The sequence below is a fragment of the Anabrus simplex genome, chromosome 1, assembly GCF_040414725.1.
Source record: "Anabrus simplex isolate iqAnaSimp1 chromosome 1, ASM4041472v1, whole genome shotgun sequence".
NCBI classification, from domain to species: domain Eukaryota; kingdom Metazoa; phylum Arthropoda; class Insecta; order Orthoptera; family Tettigoniidae; genus Anabrus; species Anabrus simplex.
In genome coordinates this window covers 1479356510-1479369681 of record NC_090265.1, presented here as the reverse complement: position 1 = coordinate 1479369681, position 13172 = coordinate 1479356510, and the positions used below count along the sequence as shown (strand labels likewise).

Here is a 13172-nt window from a genome sequence, read left to right as displayed (position 1 = left end):
GGAAGGTTGGGTAACCAATCCCAGCGGGAAACTGGGTCGGTGAACCGATCAGTGCTGGGGGCTCCAAGGCTCACAACCTTGGTAGTACCTTGGTCGGTGCGAAATATCACCAACCCCATTCTACAGTTTTTCAACTGTGAAAAAAGCATGGAGGAAATTTCAGCTAAAGCTACTACCCCAGGTGGTAACCAATCCACCGTCGTCTTGTACGATGTTAGCGGGCCTTCGGATTCTGGGGAGCCTGCACCGACATGCTTGGAGGTGATGTAGATGTTGATTCCCATAGGGAACCTAAAATATTTGTCCCGAATGAGTAAATTTATACTACCAATATAATCTACATCATTTGATGGCCAGGCAGACATCTGTTTTTGGAAATGAGACATGGCTCTCATAGTGCATTGGCACTGCTGGTGGCTTCAAATAGCCTATGCAGTGGCCTCCACGGTATGCGCTAGCCTTGCGTCTTGGGTGGTGTGCTAAGTCCCAACTGACGAGCCTAACTTAGCACACAAGGGCGAAACGCAGGCAACCAAGAATGAGTTAGCTGGAAAATTTATAATGTCCAATAACGGACCATTATATTGGTATTATGCTTGGAGGTATCGGAGACTCCACGAAAGATCAAACATAGAGCCAAGAATTTCTTTGCTACCTTTAATGCCAATTCTCTCCAGAAGGTAGGAAAACTGAAACAGCTCACAGATATCCTATCGCAACAGCAAATTTTGATTGCAGTAATTCAGGAAACGAGATTTACAGATGAGCAGGCCTTTGAATCTGAAGGTTACAGGATCTTCAAGGGTAAACCTGGTAAACGTGTCATACAAACTGTCCCCCACCTTGGCACAGCATTTGTAGTCAACAAAATGATTCTGGACTCAATAACAAATTTCACCTCTGTGAATAGCAGAGTCTCGACTCTGCCCTTTCGAAGCACAAACAAAATGTATACTATTGTGAACGTTCATGCGCCGATCAACCAAGCGAACAAGAGAGACCCAGAGGGAACTGATAGATTCTGGGAAGAACTTGAGGAGATTTTATCCAAGATTCCAGACAAACATACCATAATCATGCTTGGGGATTTCAATGCCCAGGTAGGCAAAGAGAGAAAGTTCCAAAACATCGTTGGAAACTATCCTGCTCACCAGAGAACAAATCGTAATGGAGAAAGGCTAATAGAGCTGTGTAAGGCATTTAACCTCGTAATGAAGTCTACTGCTTTTAAACACCTGCCCAAGAAACAGAAGACCTGGAAATCCCCAAATCACCACCTTGGTGAATTCCAGATTGATCATGTCGCGATCACGCGGAAGGCTCAAAGAGAAATTCAGAATGTTAAAGCTCTAAGACAAGCAAAACTGGACTCAGATCACTATCTATCCAAGATAAAAATCAAACTGCTCCCGAGAAACACAAGGAGAGTTGGAGCCAAAAGGATTGAAAGATTTTATAGAGAAAAACTAGGATCTAACCATGAATTCACTCAGAAACTACAATCGGTGGATGTAGAGAACTGGGAACAACTGCACGAGGCCCTGGTCAAAACAGCTAAAGAGACGGTTCAGCTTACTGAGCCCAGGAAGCATGCTTGGTGGAACAGTGAATGCGATGCAGCGATAAGGCAAAGACAGTTCGCCTGGCAGAAATGGAACTCGCTAAAGAACCAAGTCAACTGGACAAACTTCGTGAATGAGAGAAAGTGTGCAGCCAAAACCATCCGCAGCGTTAAACGTGCTTTTGATAAACACCAGCTGGCTCAAATTGAGCAGGATTTCAAGAAGAACAATACATGCGACTTTTATAAAACATTTAAAAGCAACTTGAGGAAATACGACCCACCGAGCCTACAGTTCAGAGATTCCAATGGAAACCTAGCCCATAACGACAAGGAAAACTGCCGGATCCTTGCAAAATACTTCGAATCCCTTCTTAACTGCGAGGCCCCAATGTCCAGATTCACATTTGAAGATAAAACAACAGTTCACAGAGATTCAGCTCCACCTACGAAAGAGGAAGTCGGACAGATTATCCAATCCTTGAAGAATAACAAAGCGCCGGGTGAAGATTCGATAATAGCTGAATTGTGGAAGTTTGCTAGTGACAATGCAGTGGAAAAATTAACGGACATCATACATGAAATCTGGAACACTGAAAGACTTCCAAGTGACTGGACATCTGCCCTAATCCACCCACTTCATAAGAAAGGCGACAAGTCGGATGTTAACAACTATCGCTGCATCTTCCTCCTACTTATAACCTACAAAATTCTCTCGAAAGCTCTTCAAATCAGGGCAGAAGAACAGCTAGATCCAGAGCTGGGTGATTACCAAGGAGGTTTCAGGAAAGGACGGTCATGTGTGAAGCAGATTATGAATCTGAAATCTGTCCTTTCATATCTTAAACTAAGGAGCAAGCCTTTTGTAGTAACGTACATCGACTTTAAGAAGGCCTATGATTCAATTGATAAAACTACCCTACTTCAGATCTTAAAGGAATTTGGCTTGGACGGTAAAACAAGAGTGATCATCCAACGGACTCTCACCAACACCATCTCAAAGGTGAAGTTTAGAGGAGAGATTTCAGAGGCCTTTGAAATACGGACAGGAGTTAGGCAAGGAGATGGTCTCTCGCCTCTGTTGTTCAACTGCGTTCTTGAGAAAGTGATCCGTGAATGGCGCAGAGAAATGAGTTATGAGAAGGAGTCGAAAGCGGAGCCAGATTAGGCCACAAGAACAAGAACCTTTCAATTGACTGTCTAGCATTTGCAGATGATCTCGTGGTTTTCACTAATTCCTTCGATGTGGCCACGAAGCAGATCAACCAGCTTCAAACACAAGCTGCAAAGGCGGGCCTCCAAATCTTCTTTGAGAAAACGAAATTCATTACAAACATCAAACTGGTGCCAAGTGAGCTAGAAGGGACTCATGGAAAAGTCAAGCGAGTTGAAAAATTTAAGTATCTTGGTGAATGGATAGAACCTAACTTGTCCGACAAAGAAGCCTTTTCTTCACGCATGAATAAAATGGAAATGGCTTACCATCGGACTAAAAATGTCTATAACAAAAGATCTATATCTCTGAATGCAAAAATCAAACACTATTGCACTGTTATCTGGCCAGAGGCTCTAGGCTATATGCTGCGGAATGTCTCGCTATGAACGAAAAAGACATGATGGAGAAATTGGAGGCCAAGTAAAGAAAGATTTTGAGAAAAATCTTAGGTCCAGTCAAAGACAACGGTGAGTTTAGGAGACGGCACAACCAGGAGTTGTACTCGCATGTGGAGAAAATAACTGATGTGATGCAAAAAAGGAGGATTACTTTTTATGGACACATGGCCCGAATGAATTCAACGCGGTTAACCGACCGCATTTTCACTTTCCTCCAAGAGAAAAAGGCAAAGGGGGCATGGTTCAGTGAGGTACAGAAAGATCTGCAGGAGATTGGGATCTCATTTGAAGATATCCAGGAGCGTGTCCCACTTAAGAAAAAACTCCAAGAACATCAGAGTTTCCTACCAAAGCCGAAGATGAAAACTGGAAAGGCATGGACGGAAGAACGAAAGGAGCAACACCATATACGAATGAAGGAGTACTGGACCAACATTAAAGCTCAAGGGAAACAGTTGAAATGACGTGATCCTTAGTTGGCCGAAACGAAACAATAATAATAATAATAATAATAATAATAATAATAATAATAATAATAATAATAATAATAATAATAATAATAATGATAATAACATAAAATTAAGTTATTAACATATTTTCTTTGTATAATTGACTGGAGTGGTCCCATGCAGGCCATAAAATTGTTGTTGTTATTACGAGGGTCGAGTATAAGTCATGGCAACTATTTTTTTTCTCGCGAATAGAAGACAACACGGAAAATCTAAGATATGCATTTGAAAATAAAGGGCATGTCCTTGTGCATAGTGCCTGAAGACAAATTCCTACTTTAGGAGATTCTCGTAGGAAAGTGACAGAACACAGGCCATTGGTAAACATTGTTTTATTATGGTATAGACAGCAAACACACAAGACTATGCACAAAGGACAGGTCTCTACTGGTTACAGACCTTCGAAATAATCACCCTAGGTTTCCACTGTGCGTTGCCAGCGCTGGGGCAGGCGCTGAATACCATTCGCTGCATATGTATCGCTATCGTGTGACACCTCTCTCCAATATGCTGTTACGATGTCCTCTTTGTTAGCAAACTGTTTTCCACGTAATGGCTTCTTGACTTTGGGGATTAGATCATAGTCACACACCTAATGCTTCCCACAGCTCTGTATGGCATTGGCGTGCATTTCTGTCGCGGAGAACAGCTATTTTAATATACGATCGTTGCTCCTGCTCATTGACTTCCATTTTGTGATGCTCTCACTCACACACTGAACTTTGGGGCATGCTTAGACCCACACTGTTGTTTACATTCACCATCTAGTGGCATCACACGCAAGTACATACCGTACGTTTCCAAATGCATATCTTAGATTTTCTGTGTTGTCTCCTGTTCGCGAGAAAAAAATGACTTGACCTCTGTATTATTATTATTATTTATTAATTTACTATTATGTAATGACAAAAATACTTAGTCTACCGCTAGAACTTAGTATTTCCAGCTTTTTAAGCAAGCTATGGAGCTGATAATCCTGTACTACCCCTTAAAGCAACAGGCACCATTATTACCATAATTAGGCACTGTTTCAGTAATTAATTCACAACACTTGTTGATCAATTGTCAAGTGAAAAGGTCCACCTATTCAACACTTTTCATATGCATTAATTTTATAGAATACACGTTCCACCGCCAATAGGAAACATCTTCAGTTCCTCGAAAACTTAACTTAAAATCACAAAGATAATATCACATTAAGAACATTAAATAATATTTTCAGATATAGTTTTTAAAGTAATTACAGTCTTACAATTGTTGGAGTTGTATCTATGAGCCCCGAACATGTACACTTAAAAGCAAAACCATTTTTGTAGATATAACCTAAAGCTGAATGAAGTCCAGTAGTTGATAAAATATCCAATGGACGCAATGTATGTAGTTTGGAGAGATATGCCACATCTCTTTAGAAGGAATTTAGTTAGTGCTTAGTTAAAATAAAATGGTGATTTAAAATCTAGAACGGATACCGGATGCGACTATTTAGCAGGCTAGAGTCTCGTTCGTTATCGGAATTAACCAGACAAATCGCTCCACAACTAAGAACGGCCATGCACCACCACCCACCGAATCAAGAAAGAGCTCTCAATCTGTCAATCCTTCCGATGTCCGGGCCTGGTGAGGTTTCCCGTGTTGAGTCAAATTAAGCCGCAGGCTCCACTCCTGGTGGTGCCCTTCCGTCAATTCCTTTAAGTTTCAGCTTTGCAACCATACTTCCCCCGGAACCCAAAAGCTTTGGTTTCCCGGGAGCTGCCCGCCGAGTCATCGGAGGAACTTCGGCGGATCGCTAGCTGGCATCGTTTAAGGTTAGAACTAGGGCGGTATCTGATCGCCTTCAAACCTCTAACTTTCGTTCTTGATTAATGAAAACATACTTGGCAAATGCTTTCGCTTCGGTCCGTCTTGCGACGATCCAAGAATTTCACCTCTAACGTCACAATACGAATGCCGCCGCCTGTCCCTATTAATCATTACCTCGGGTTCCGAAAACCAACAAAATAGAACCGAGGTCCTATTCCATTATTCCATGCACACAGTATTCAGGCGCATCCGGCCTGCTTTAAGCACTCTAATTTGTTCAAAGTAAACGTGCCGGCCCACCTCGACACTCAACGAAGAGCACCGCGGTAGGATTTCATCGGAGTCCGCCTACGGCGCGCAGGAACCGCACGCGGATAACCACGGCGGCCGTGCGCTTTCGACTCGCCACCACCGGCAGGACATTCCACGAACCATGCCAGTTAAACACCGACAGCGTGGGACACAAATCCAACTATGAGATTTTTAACCGCAACAACTTTAATATACGCTATTGGAGCTGGAATTACCGCGGCTGCTGGCACCAGACTTGCCCTCCAATGGATACTCATTAAAGGATTTAAAGTGTACTCATTCCGATTACAGGGCCTCGGATGAGTCCCGTATCGTTATTTTTCGTCAACTGTCTAAGGCTGATACGTTCCATTAAAGTTAAGTTAAAATGCTGACGGGAAACTCTTCTCAGATGACAATTTATGTTGTTTGTAAGGAACGTGTTGGAATTCACCGATTGTTCCAGTGTATAGAGTTTCTCTGTTGTTTGCTCTTGAAAGGCGATAATTGTATCCCATTGTATGGCACTCATGATGATATTAAAAGTGCTGAATATGTGGACATTTTCAGTTGAAATTGGATATTTTATCAAAACAGTTATTAGAATAAGATTAAATTTATCAATAGATTGTAGTACTCATAGATCAGTAATGTTAAACACCTCACAGCAATCGTAGAACAGTAAGTGATGTTTTAAATTTTTAACTGCCAAACACATACACTAAAACACCTTTATACCACTTACCCCTATTATTATGAAATTCAATAACCTATCAATGCTTGTGCGTTTAAATTTTGTTTTCCCAGAGTTTTGCATTAGTTTAGTGTCCTTTCCCGCAAAGATGACAACTCCGTAACACCATTGCGTATTACGCAAAATGCAGCCTCGCAGTACCACCTTATCATTGTCCAAAGGAAACCTGAAAAATACATTAAAATCAGGTCAGAGTAAATTATAATATATTCTAGTAAGCATGAAATCTACACAAATTGGTACTAACAAAATATATGTTCCTGATTCAGAATAACCCAACCGAATTCTCGAACAGTCAACTATAACTCTCAAAACTTAACAAAATGCAAATTTATTACACACATTCCAATCACAGAAGCAAACTACTTTTTTTAATAAATTTGCCCTAAAAATCTACAATTTTTCCATAATATATATAAACAACCCTAATACATAGTCTACCCCTGCTTTATCAATATATTTCATCAGTTCCTGCTTTATTTTCAACTATTCCTGGAACTACGTTTTAATAATACAGAAATGACATAAATAAATTACTTGCATGTTCTGCATTTAGATTGCTTTTGCATAAATTTACACACAATATTCTGAAAAATTAAGAGAATTCTTACTTACCGCTTTCCCTTCCAGGATAGCGCTCCTTCAAATTTATTTAAAAGATTATTTGGTGTTTCACAGATGATTTCTCCATCAAAGGCTCCAATGAGAGCATCATCCTGACCCATCTCAGCAGTCTCTGTGAGGCACTGACGGCATTTCAAATTAGTCTCTCTGAAACATAAAATTCATATTCAAATTACTTGAAAAGCATAGCCATTTTTATCTTAGAGGGAGAAAAAAAATTATAATGAACTTTAAAAATATGTCAACAGATTACAACAGAAGAATTATGTAGGCCTACTTCACCCTGGGATAATATGAATGCCATGACTACTCATTTTAACTTCTGCCACCTCACTCCTCTCTGTTGCTCTTTCTTGATGAATGCAGGATTTTGTTTTAGCATCTGTCTCTTGGCACAGACAAGAGCAAAGTATTAAGGTTTCAGTCTCATTTATGGCTGTGACAGTTCAGAAGCTGCTGAGGTATGGATAGTGCCAAGTAATATCATTTGGAACACAGCTAGTCCATCAGTCATACTGCAGGAGTACTTTATGACTCATTAAGGCAAACCATGACAAACAATCTAGCACCTCGTATTGCCTAGCATGCCGAGCTTGATAGCTGCAGTCGCTTAAGTGCGGCCAGTATCCAGTATTCGGGAGATAGTAGGTTTGAACCCCACTGTCGGCAGCCCTGAAGATGGTTTTCCGTGTTTTCCCATTTTCACACCAGGCAAATGCTGGGGCTGTACCTTAATTAAGGCCACGGCCGCTTTCTTTCCCACTCCTAGCCCTTTCCTGTCCCATAGTCGCCATAAGACCTATCTGTGTCGGTGCGACGTAAAGTAACTAGCAAATTATAGCGCCTCTACCAGTTTTTGCAATTTTCCAATAACCACATAACCTCCAGTGGTGTTATCTGAGGATCCAACCAGCCTCCAGGCTGATGACTCAACAGCCACCTTACAATGGTAAATTCCATTTTTACTTTTTTTTTTTTTTTTAATTTTTACAATTGGCTTTACATCGCACCGACCCAGCTAGGTCTTATAGCGACAATAAGGTGGAGACTTCTCAATTATCTTTATGTTGTAGTAGCAACCAATACGGAGATGAAGCTAATAGACTATGAATGGGACACGAAAGCACTAGGAGCGGGAAGGAGGTGGTCGTGGCCTTAATTAAGGTACAGTCGGAAGTGGAAATGGGAAACCACAGAAAACCATCTTCAGGGCTGCCGACAGTAGGGTTCAAACCTACTAACGCAGGTCTTACACTGAGTTACAAGATATCCTTAACACATTAATGTCACATTTGACTACACTTTCCAAAATACAAGTCGGAACAAAAGTTATGACCCATTTAATGCTCCAAATTTACTTTCTCATTCACTGTTAGGAGTTCTCAGAGACAGCGACCTCAATGTTTAACTCCTTAAAACAACAATCATCATTTCTTTAGTTTCATTGGTAGTTCCATAGCAGATACCATTCTCTGTGACAGGAAACAATCTCACGTTATATCCTCCTGCTGATTTCCATATTTATTAATTTACTTTCTACAGTAAAACCTAGCTCTGAGAACCTCCCTCTGATTTTTAATGCTTATTTGCCTCGTCACTTTCATCACTACTTTTTAACTTTTCTATGCACTAAATCTTGTTCCACAACAGTTCAATATTCCTGTTCAAGATGTTCCTACTCCTCATTCTCTCCGCAAATCACAATTTCACTAGCAAATATGCTGTATTCTATTCATTCTTCTACTTCCATATGTTACTTTTACTGACCTCATGATATGATAAACATTTATGATGACAGTACACTTCTCTGTACCGAGCTTGATAGCTGCAGTCGCTTAAGTGCGGCCAGTATCCAGTATTCGGGAGATAGTGGGTTCGAACCCCACCGTCAGCAGCCCTGAAGATGGTTTTTCGTGGTTTTCCATTTTCCCACCAGGCAAATGCTGGGGCTGCACCTTAATTAAGGCCATGGCCACTTCCTTCCCACTCCTAGCCACTTTTTGTCCCATTGTCGCCATAAGACCTATCTGTGCCGCTGTGACGTAATGCAAATTGCAAAAAAATATATATATATCAATTCTCTGCCTTACCCAATTTCAACTTCAGAACCTTTTATCCGGATGTATATACTGAAACAACTATAATATTTAAAATACACAACTCTACCGTTCTTATTGTTTCTTTTCCAGGTAAGGGACATACAAATTTTTGCTCTGGAAACACTGTATGCCTTATGTCACTGTCATATCCTTCCCTTTTCCAAATGCTTTTCAACTTTATTTTTTTAATTAAATATGGGCTTCATTGCTGACCTTCCACTTCTGAAATCAAATTGTTCTTGCATTAGAATTTCCACTTCTCTGTAATCCTCTTTTCAAGTATTTCCTTTATTTTGACAGCAAAAGATGTAACTATGATCCCTTTACAGTTATTTTAAACCTTGATGATGATGATGATGATGATGATGATTAAGGTGGTGGTGACACATCAAAGTCATCGGGCTCACTGTATACCTTCTAATCACTTTTATTTTTTATATATATCAAAGACCTGTTTCTCTCTCTATATACAATTTTGACTGGTCTGTATATGGCCTTAATTAAGGTACAACCCTAGCCTTTGTCTTACGTAAAAATGGGAAACTATGGAAAAACATCTTCAGGGCTACCAAATGCAAGCTCACAGCTGCGCACCCCTAACCGCATGGCCAACTCGCTCGGTTTTTAGCTTGTCCATGCAAAATCTACGGCAAATATTTCTCATGTCAAGTCATATATTTTAATCTGGTAAATTGGGAAACACATACACTAAAACACCTTTATACTACTTTTGCATATCATTATATTCAATAATCTATCAATGATTGTGCATTTAAATTTTGTTTTCTCATATAAAAACATAAGTAGAGATGCATAACAGGACAGATCTGTGCAGAGAGCAATAGAAAGAGGAGACAAGAACAAATTTGGAAACACAAAAGGACAGGGAAAATCTCATATCAGATAACTTTCTGTTCTGCTCCTATCTTCAACAAGAAATGAAAAATTCTACATTACAAAGATGAAATAGAGTAGTATGATGGAAACAGAATCAATCAATCAATCAATCAATCAATCAATCAATCAATCAATCAATCAATCAATCAATCAATCAATGATCTTCTTTTAGGGCTACTGCCCAGGTGGTAGATTCCCTATTAATTGTTTAACCTAGCCTCTTTTTTTTTTAAAAAGAACTCTGAAATTTAATGAACATTTCCCTTGATAAATTATTCCAATCCCTTACTCCTTGTCCTATAAATGAATATTTGCCCCAATTTGTCCTCTTGAATTTCAACTTTATCTTCATATATGATCTTTTCTACTTTTAAATGCTCCGCTCAAGCTTATTCGTCTACTAATGTCATTCAATAAAAAAGTCAAAGTCCCATACAGGAACAGATAATGAGAAGAAAATGGAGATGGATTGGGTACACCCTCAGAAGACCACAAGAAAGTATCACAAGGCAGGCATTGAGCTGGAATCCACAAGGTAGTCGCAGGCAAGACAGGCCGAGGATTACCTGGAAGAGAACCATAGACAGGGAGATTGCTGGAGTTAACAAGACATGGTGGGAGGTGAAAACATTGGCGGCAGACAGAACAAGTTGGAGAAATTTCATCGAGGCCCTATGTTCCACCTGGAATTAAAGGAAATAAGTCAATGTCACACCATGCCAACTCTCCACTGACAGGTTGGAATATACCACTTAGCCAAGCATCTCATCTCCTTACTCCCAAGTTTTCCCAGCCCAAAGTTTGCAACACTTTTGTAATACTACTCCTTTGATAGAAATTATCCAGAACAAAATGTGCTGCTTTCCATTGGATCTCTTCTGTTCCTGTTTTTGAATCAAGTAGTCCTGGTGCGAGTCACATACACTGGAACCATACTCTAATTGGGGTCTTACAAGAGACTCATATGCCCTCTCCTTTACATCTTTACTACAATCCCTAAATACCTTCATAACCATGTGAGGAGATCTGTAGTCTTTCTTAACCACCTCGTTAACATGACTACCCCAATGAAGACCATTCCTTATTTAACACTTATAGTTATCTCCATGAAGTACTATCTCCCCATGAACACAGTAAGTAAAACTGAGAGAAGTTTTCCTCTTCGTGACCCCCTCTTAATCATTACAGGATCAGATAACACTTCATCTACTCTAATTCTCTGAATTCTATTTTCTAGAAATGTTGTCTAGTAGTCCTCATTTTCATCAGTAATCTCCCATGATGTACCCTATCAAAAGCATTGGATAGGTCAATAGCAATACAGTCCATTTGACCTCCTGAATCTAAAATATCTGATATATCTTAGAGGAATCCAACAAGTTCAGCCTCACTGGAATAACCTTTCTTAAACCCAGACTGTCTTCTATCAAACCAGTTAGTAATTTTGCAAGCTTGTCTAATATAATCAGAAAGAATGCTTTTCAAAAACTTACAAACTACATGTGTCAAACTGACTGGCCTGTAATTATCTGCTTTATGTTTATCACCTTTTCCCTTGTATTGTGGGGCTACTAATTGCAACTCTCCATTCATTTGGTATCACTACGTGCAATCTTCACATCCCCCACTGAGTCTCCTGGGTGATGAGAAAACCACCAGCTGCTATCAGTGTATTACAAGATATTAGAATCATTCCGTGTTGACAGTTTTCACTTTACAAAGGAAATTTAATATGTCCTCCTATTCAATACATACACATCTCCATCATTAGATGGAGTAATAATAGTCATACATGTTTCAACTCATTTGAGCCATCTTCAGTGAAAAAAAGTTCAAGTTTTTTTTTTTTTACATAACTGATGCTAAAAATGTGTCAAAACATAATGGAGAAAAGAATGAAAACAACTGAGACATGACGGACTTAAAACAATACGTGATTCTGGCGAGGTTGTGGACTTCTTAGTCTAAAACGTGCAGTGTGTTACAATTAAAAAACCAAGACGAATTCACTGTGCTAAAATTTAAAATGACATTCAGTCTTCATTGAGTCACCATCACAAATAGTTAATTTAAGAGGGTAGCAAATTCTACAGCTCTTAGTTTTAGTATTTAAGGATATTTTTAGTGTAAGACTACTTCCTTAACAGAGACTTGCCTTGGTTGCATAAATAACAGATTTTGTAATTTAGGAAGGCAGAAGTACAATATTTTAGTACAGTTGATAAGAGACTAATAAAGAATCTGATATCTAGAAACTTGTCAAAGTTTGCATTCAAGGCTTCTGTTATGCATATTACAGCAGTTATGCCAGTAGCTATAAGTTAATTTGAGAAACTATGTTTGAGAAGAAAACAACTGCCAGGTAAAATGTATGTGACACTTACTAGAAGATTGCTCAAATGAACTGAAACATGTATGACTATTATTACTCCATCTAATGATGGAGATGTGTATGTATTGAATAGGTGGACATATTAAATTTCCTTTATGAAGTGCTATCAGTGTATCCTCAAAAATTTAAAAAAAATTATAATAAAGTTATATGATTAGTTAAGCTTAGGTAGTCCCTAAGCTCTGTCACAAGATTTTCTCTCTTATGATCTTGGTGACACAAATATCAACAGATGTTCTGTCAGGTGTTCTGCCATGTGGTTTAATCAAAGTTCAATATGGACCCATAAAATGGAATTCACTTCTCTAGATGTGGGTTTATGTTTAACATGGTTTAGCACCTTACCTATATTAAACGGCCAAATGAAACTTCCACTGATATCATAAGACTGAGATCAAGAATATCAATTAAGGCTTTCACAGGCACAGACTTAAAAAATAAATAAAAAATAAAAAGCAAAAGAATGGGTTATTAGAGTGGGTGTGTTTTTTTGCCAGTCCAATTGACGAGCCTAAATGCCTGAGCAACACACATACCCGTGCGAGTGTGCGTACTAATAGCCCATTCTACAGCTCTTAGTTTTAGTATTTAAGGATATTTTTAGTGTAAGACTACTTCTTTACAGGGACTT

General features: G+C 39.3%; 1 protein-coding gene across 4 annotated transcripts in view; it reads right to left on the bottom strand.

Moving 5' to 3' along the window:
• Positions 1 to 13172, bottom strand: part of ATP8B (ATPase phospholipid transporting 8B) — a 940482-nt gene that overhangs the window by 283628 nt on the left and 643682 nt on the right. For all 4 annotated transcript variants that reach the window (XM_067137969.2, XM_067137971.2, XM_067137970.2 and 1 more), the window contains 2 exons: positions 7145 to 7300; positions 6521 to 6695 (listed from right to left, as the gene is read on the bottom strand). In XM_067137969.2, coding sequence (XP_066994070.1) covers positions 6521 to 6695; positions 7145 to 7300 — 331 coding nt within the window. The remainder of the gene's footprint in view (positions 1 to 6520; positions 6696 to 7144; positions 7301 to 13172) is intronic.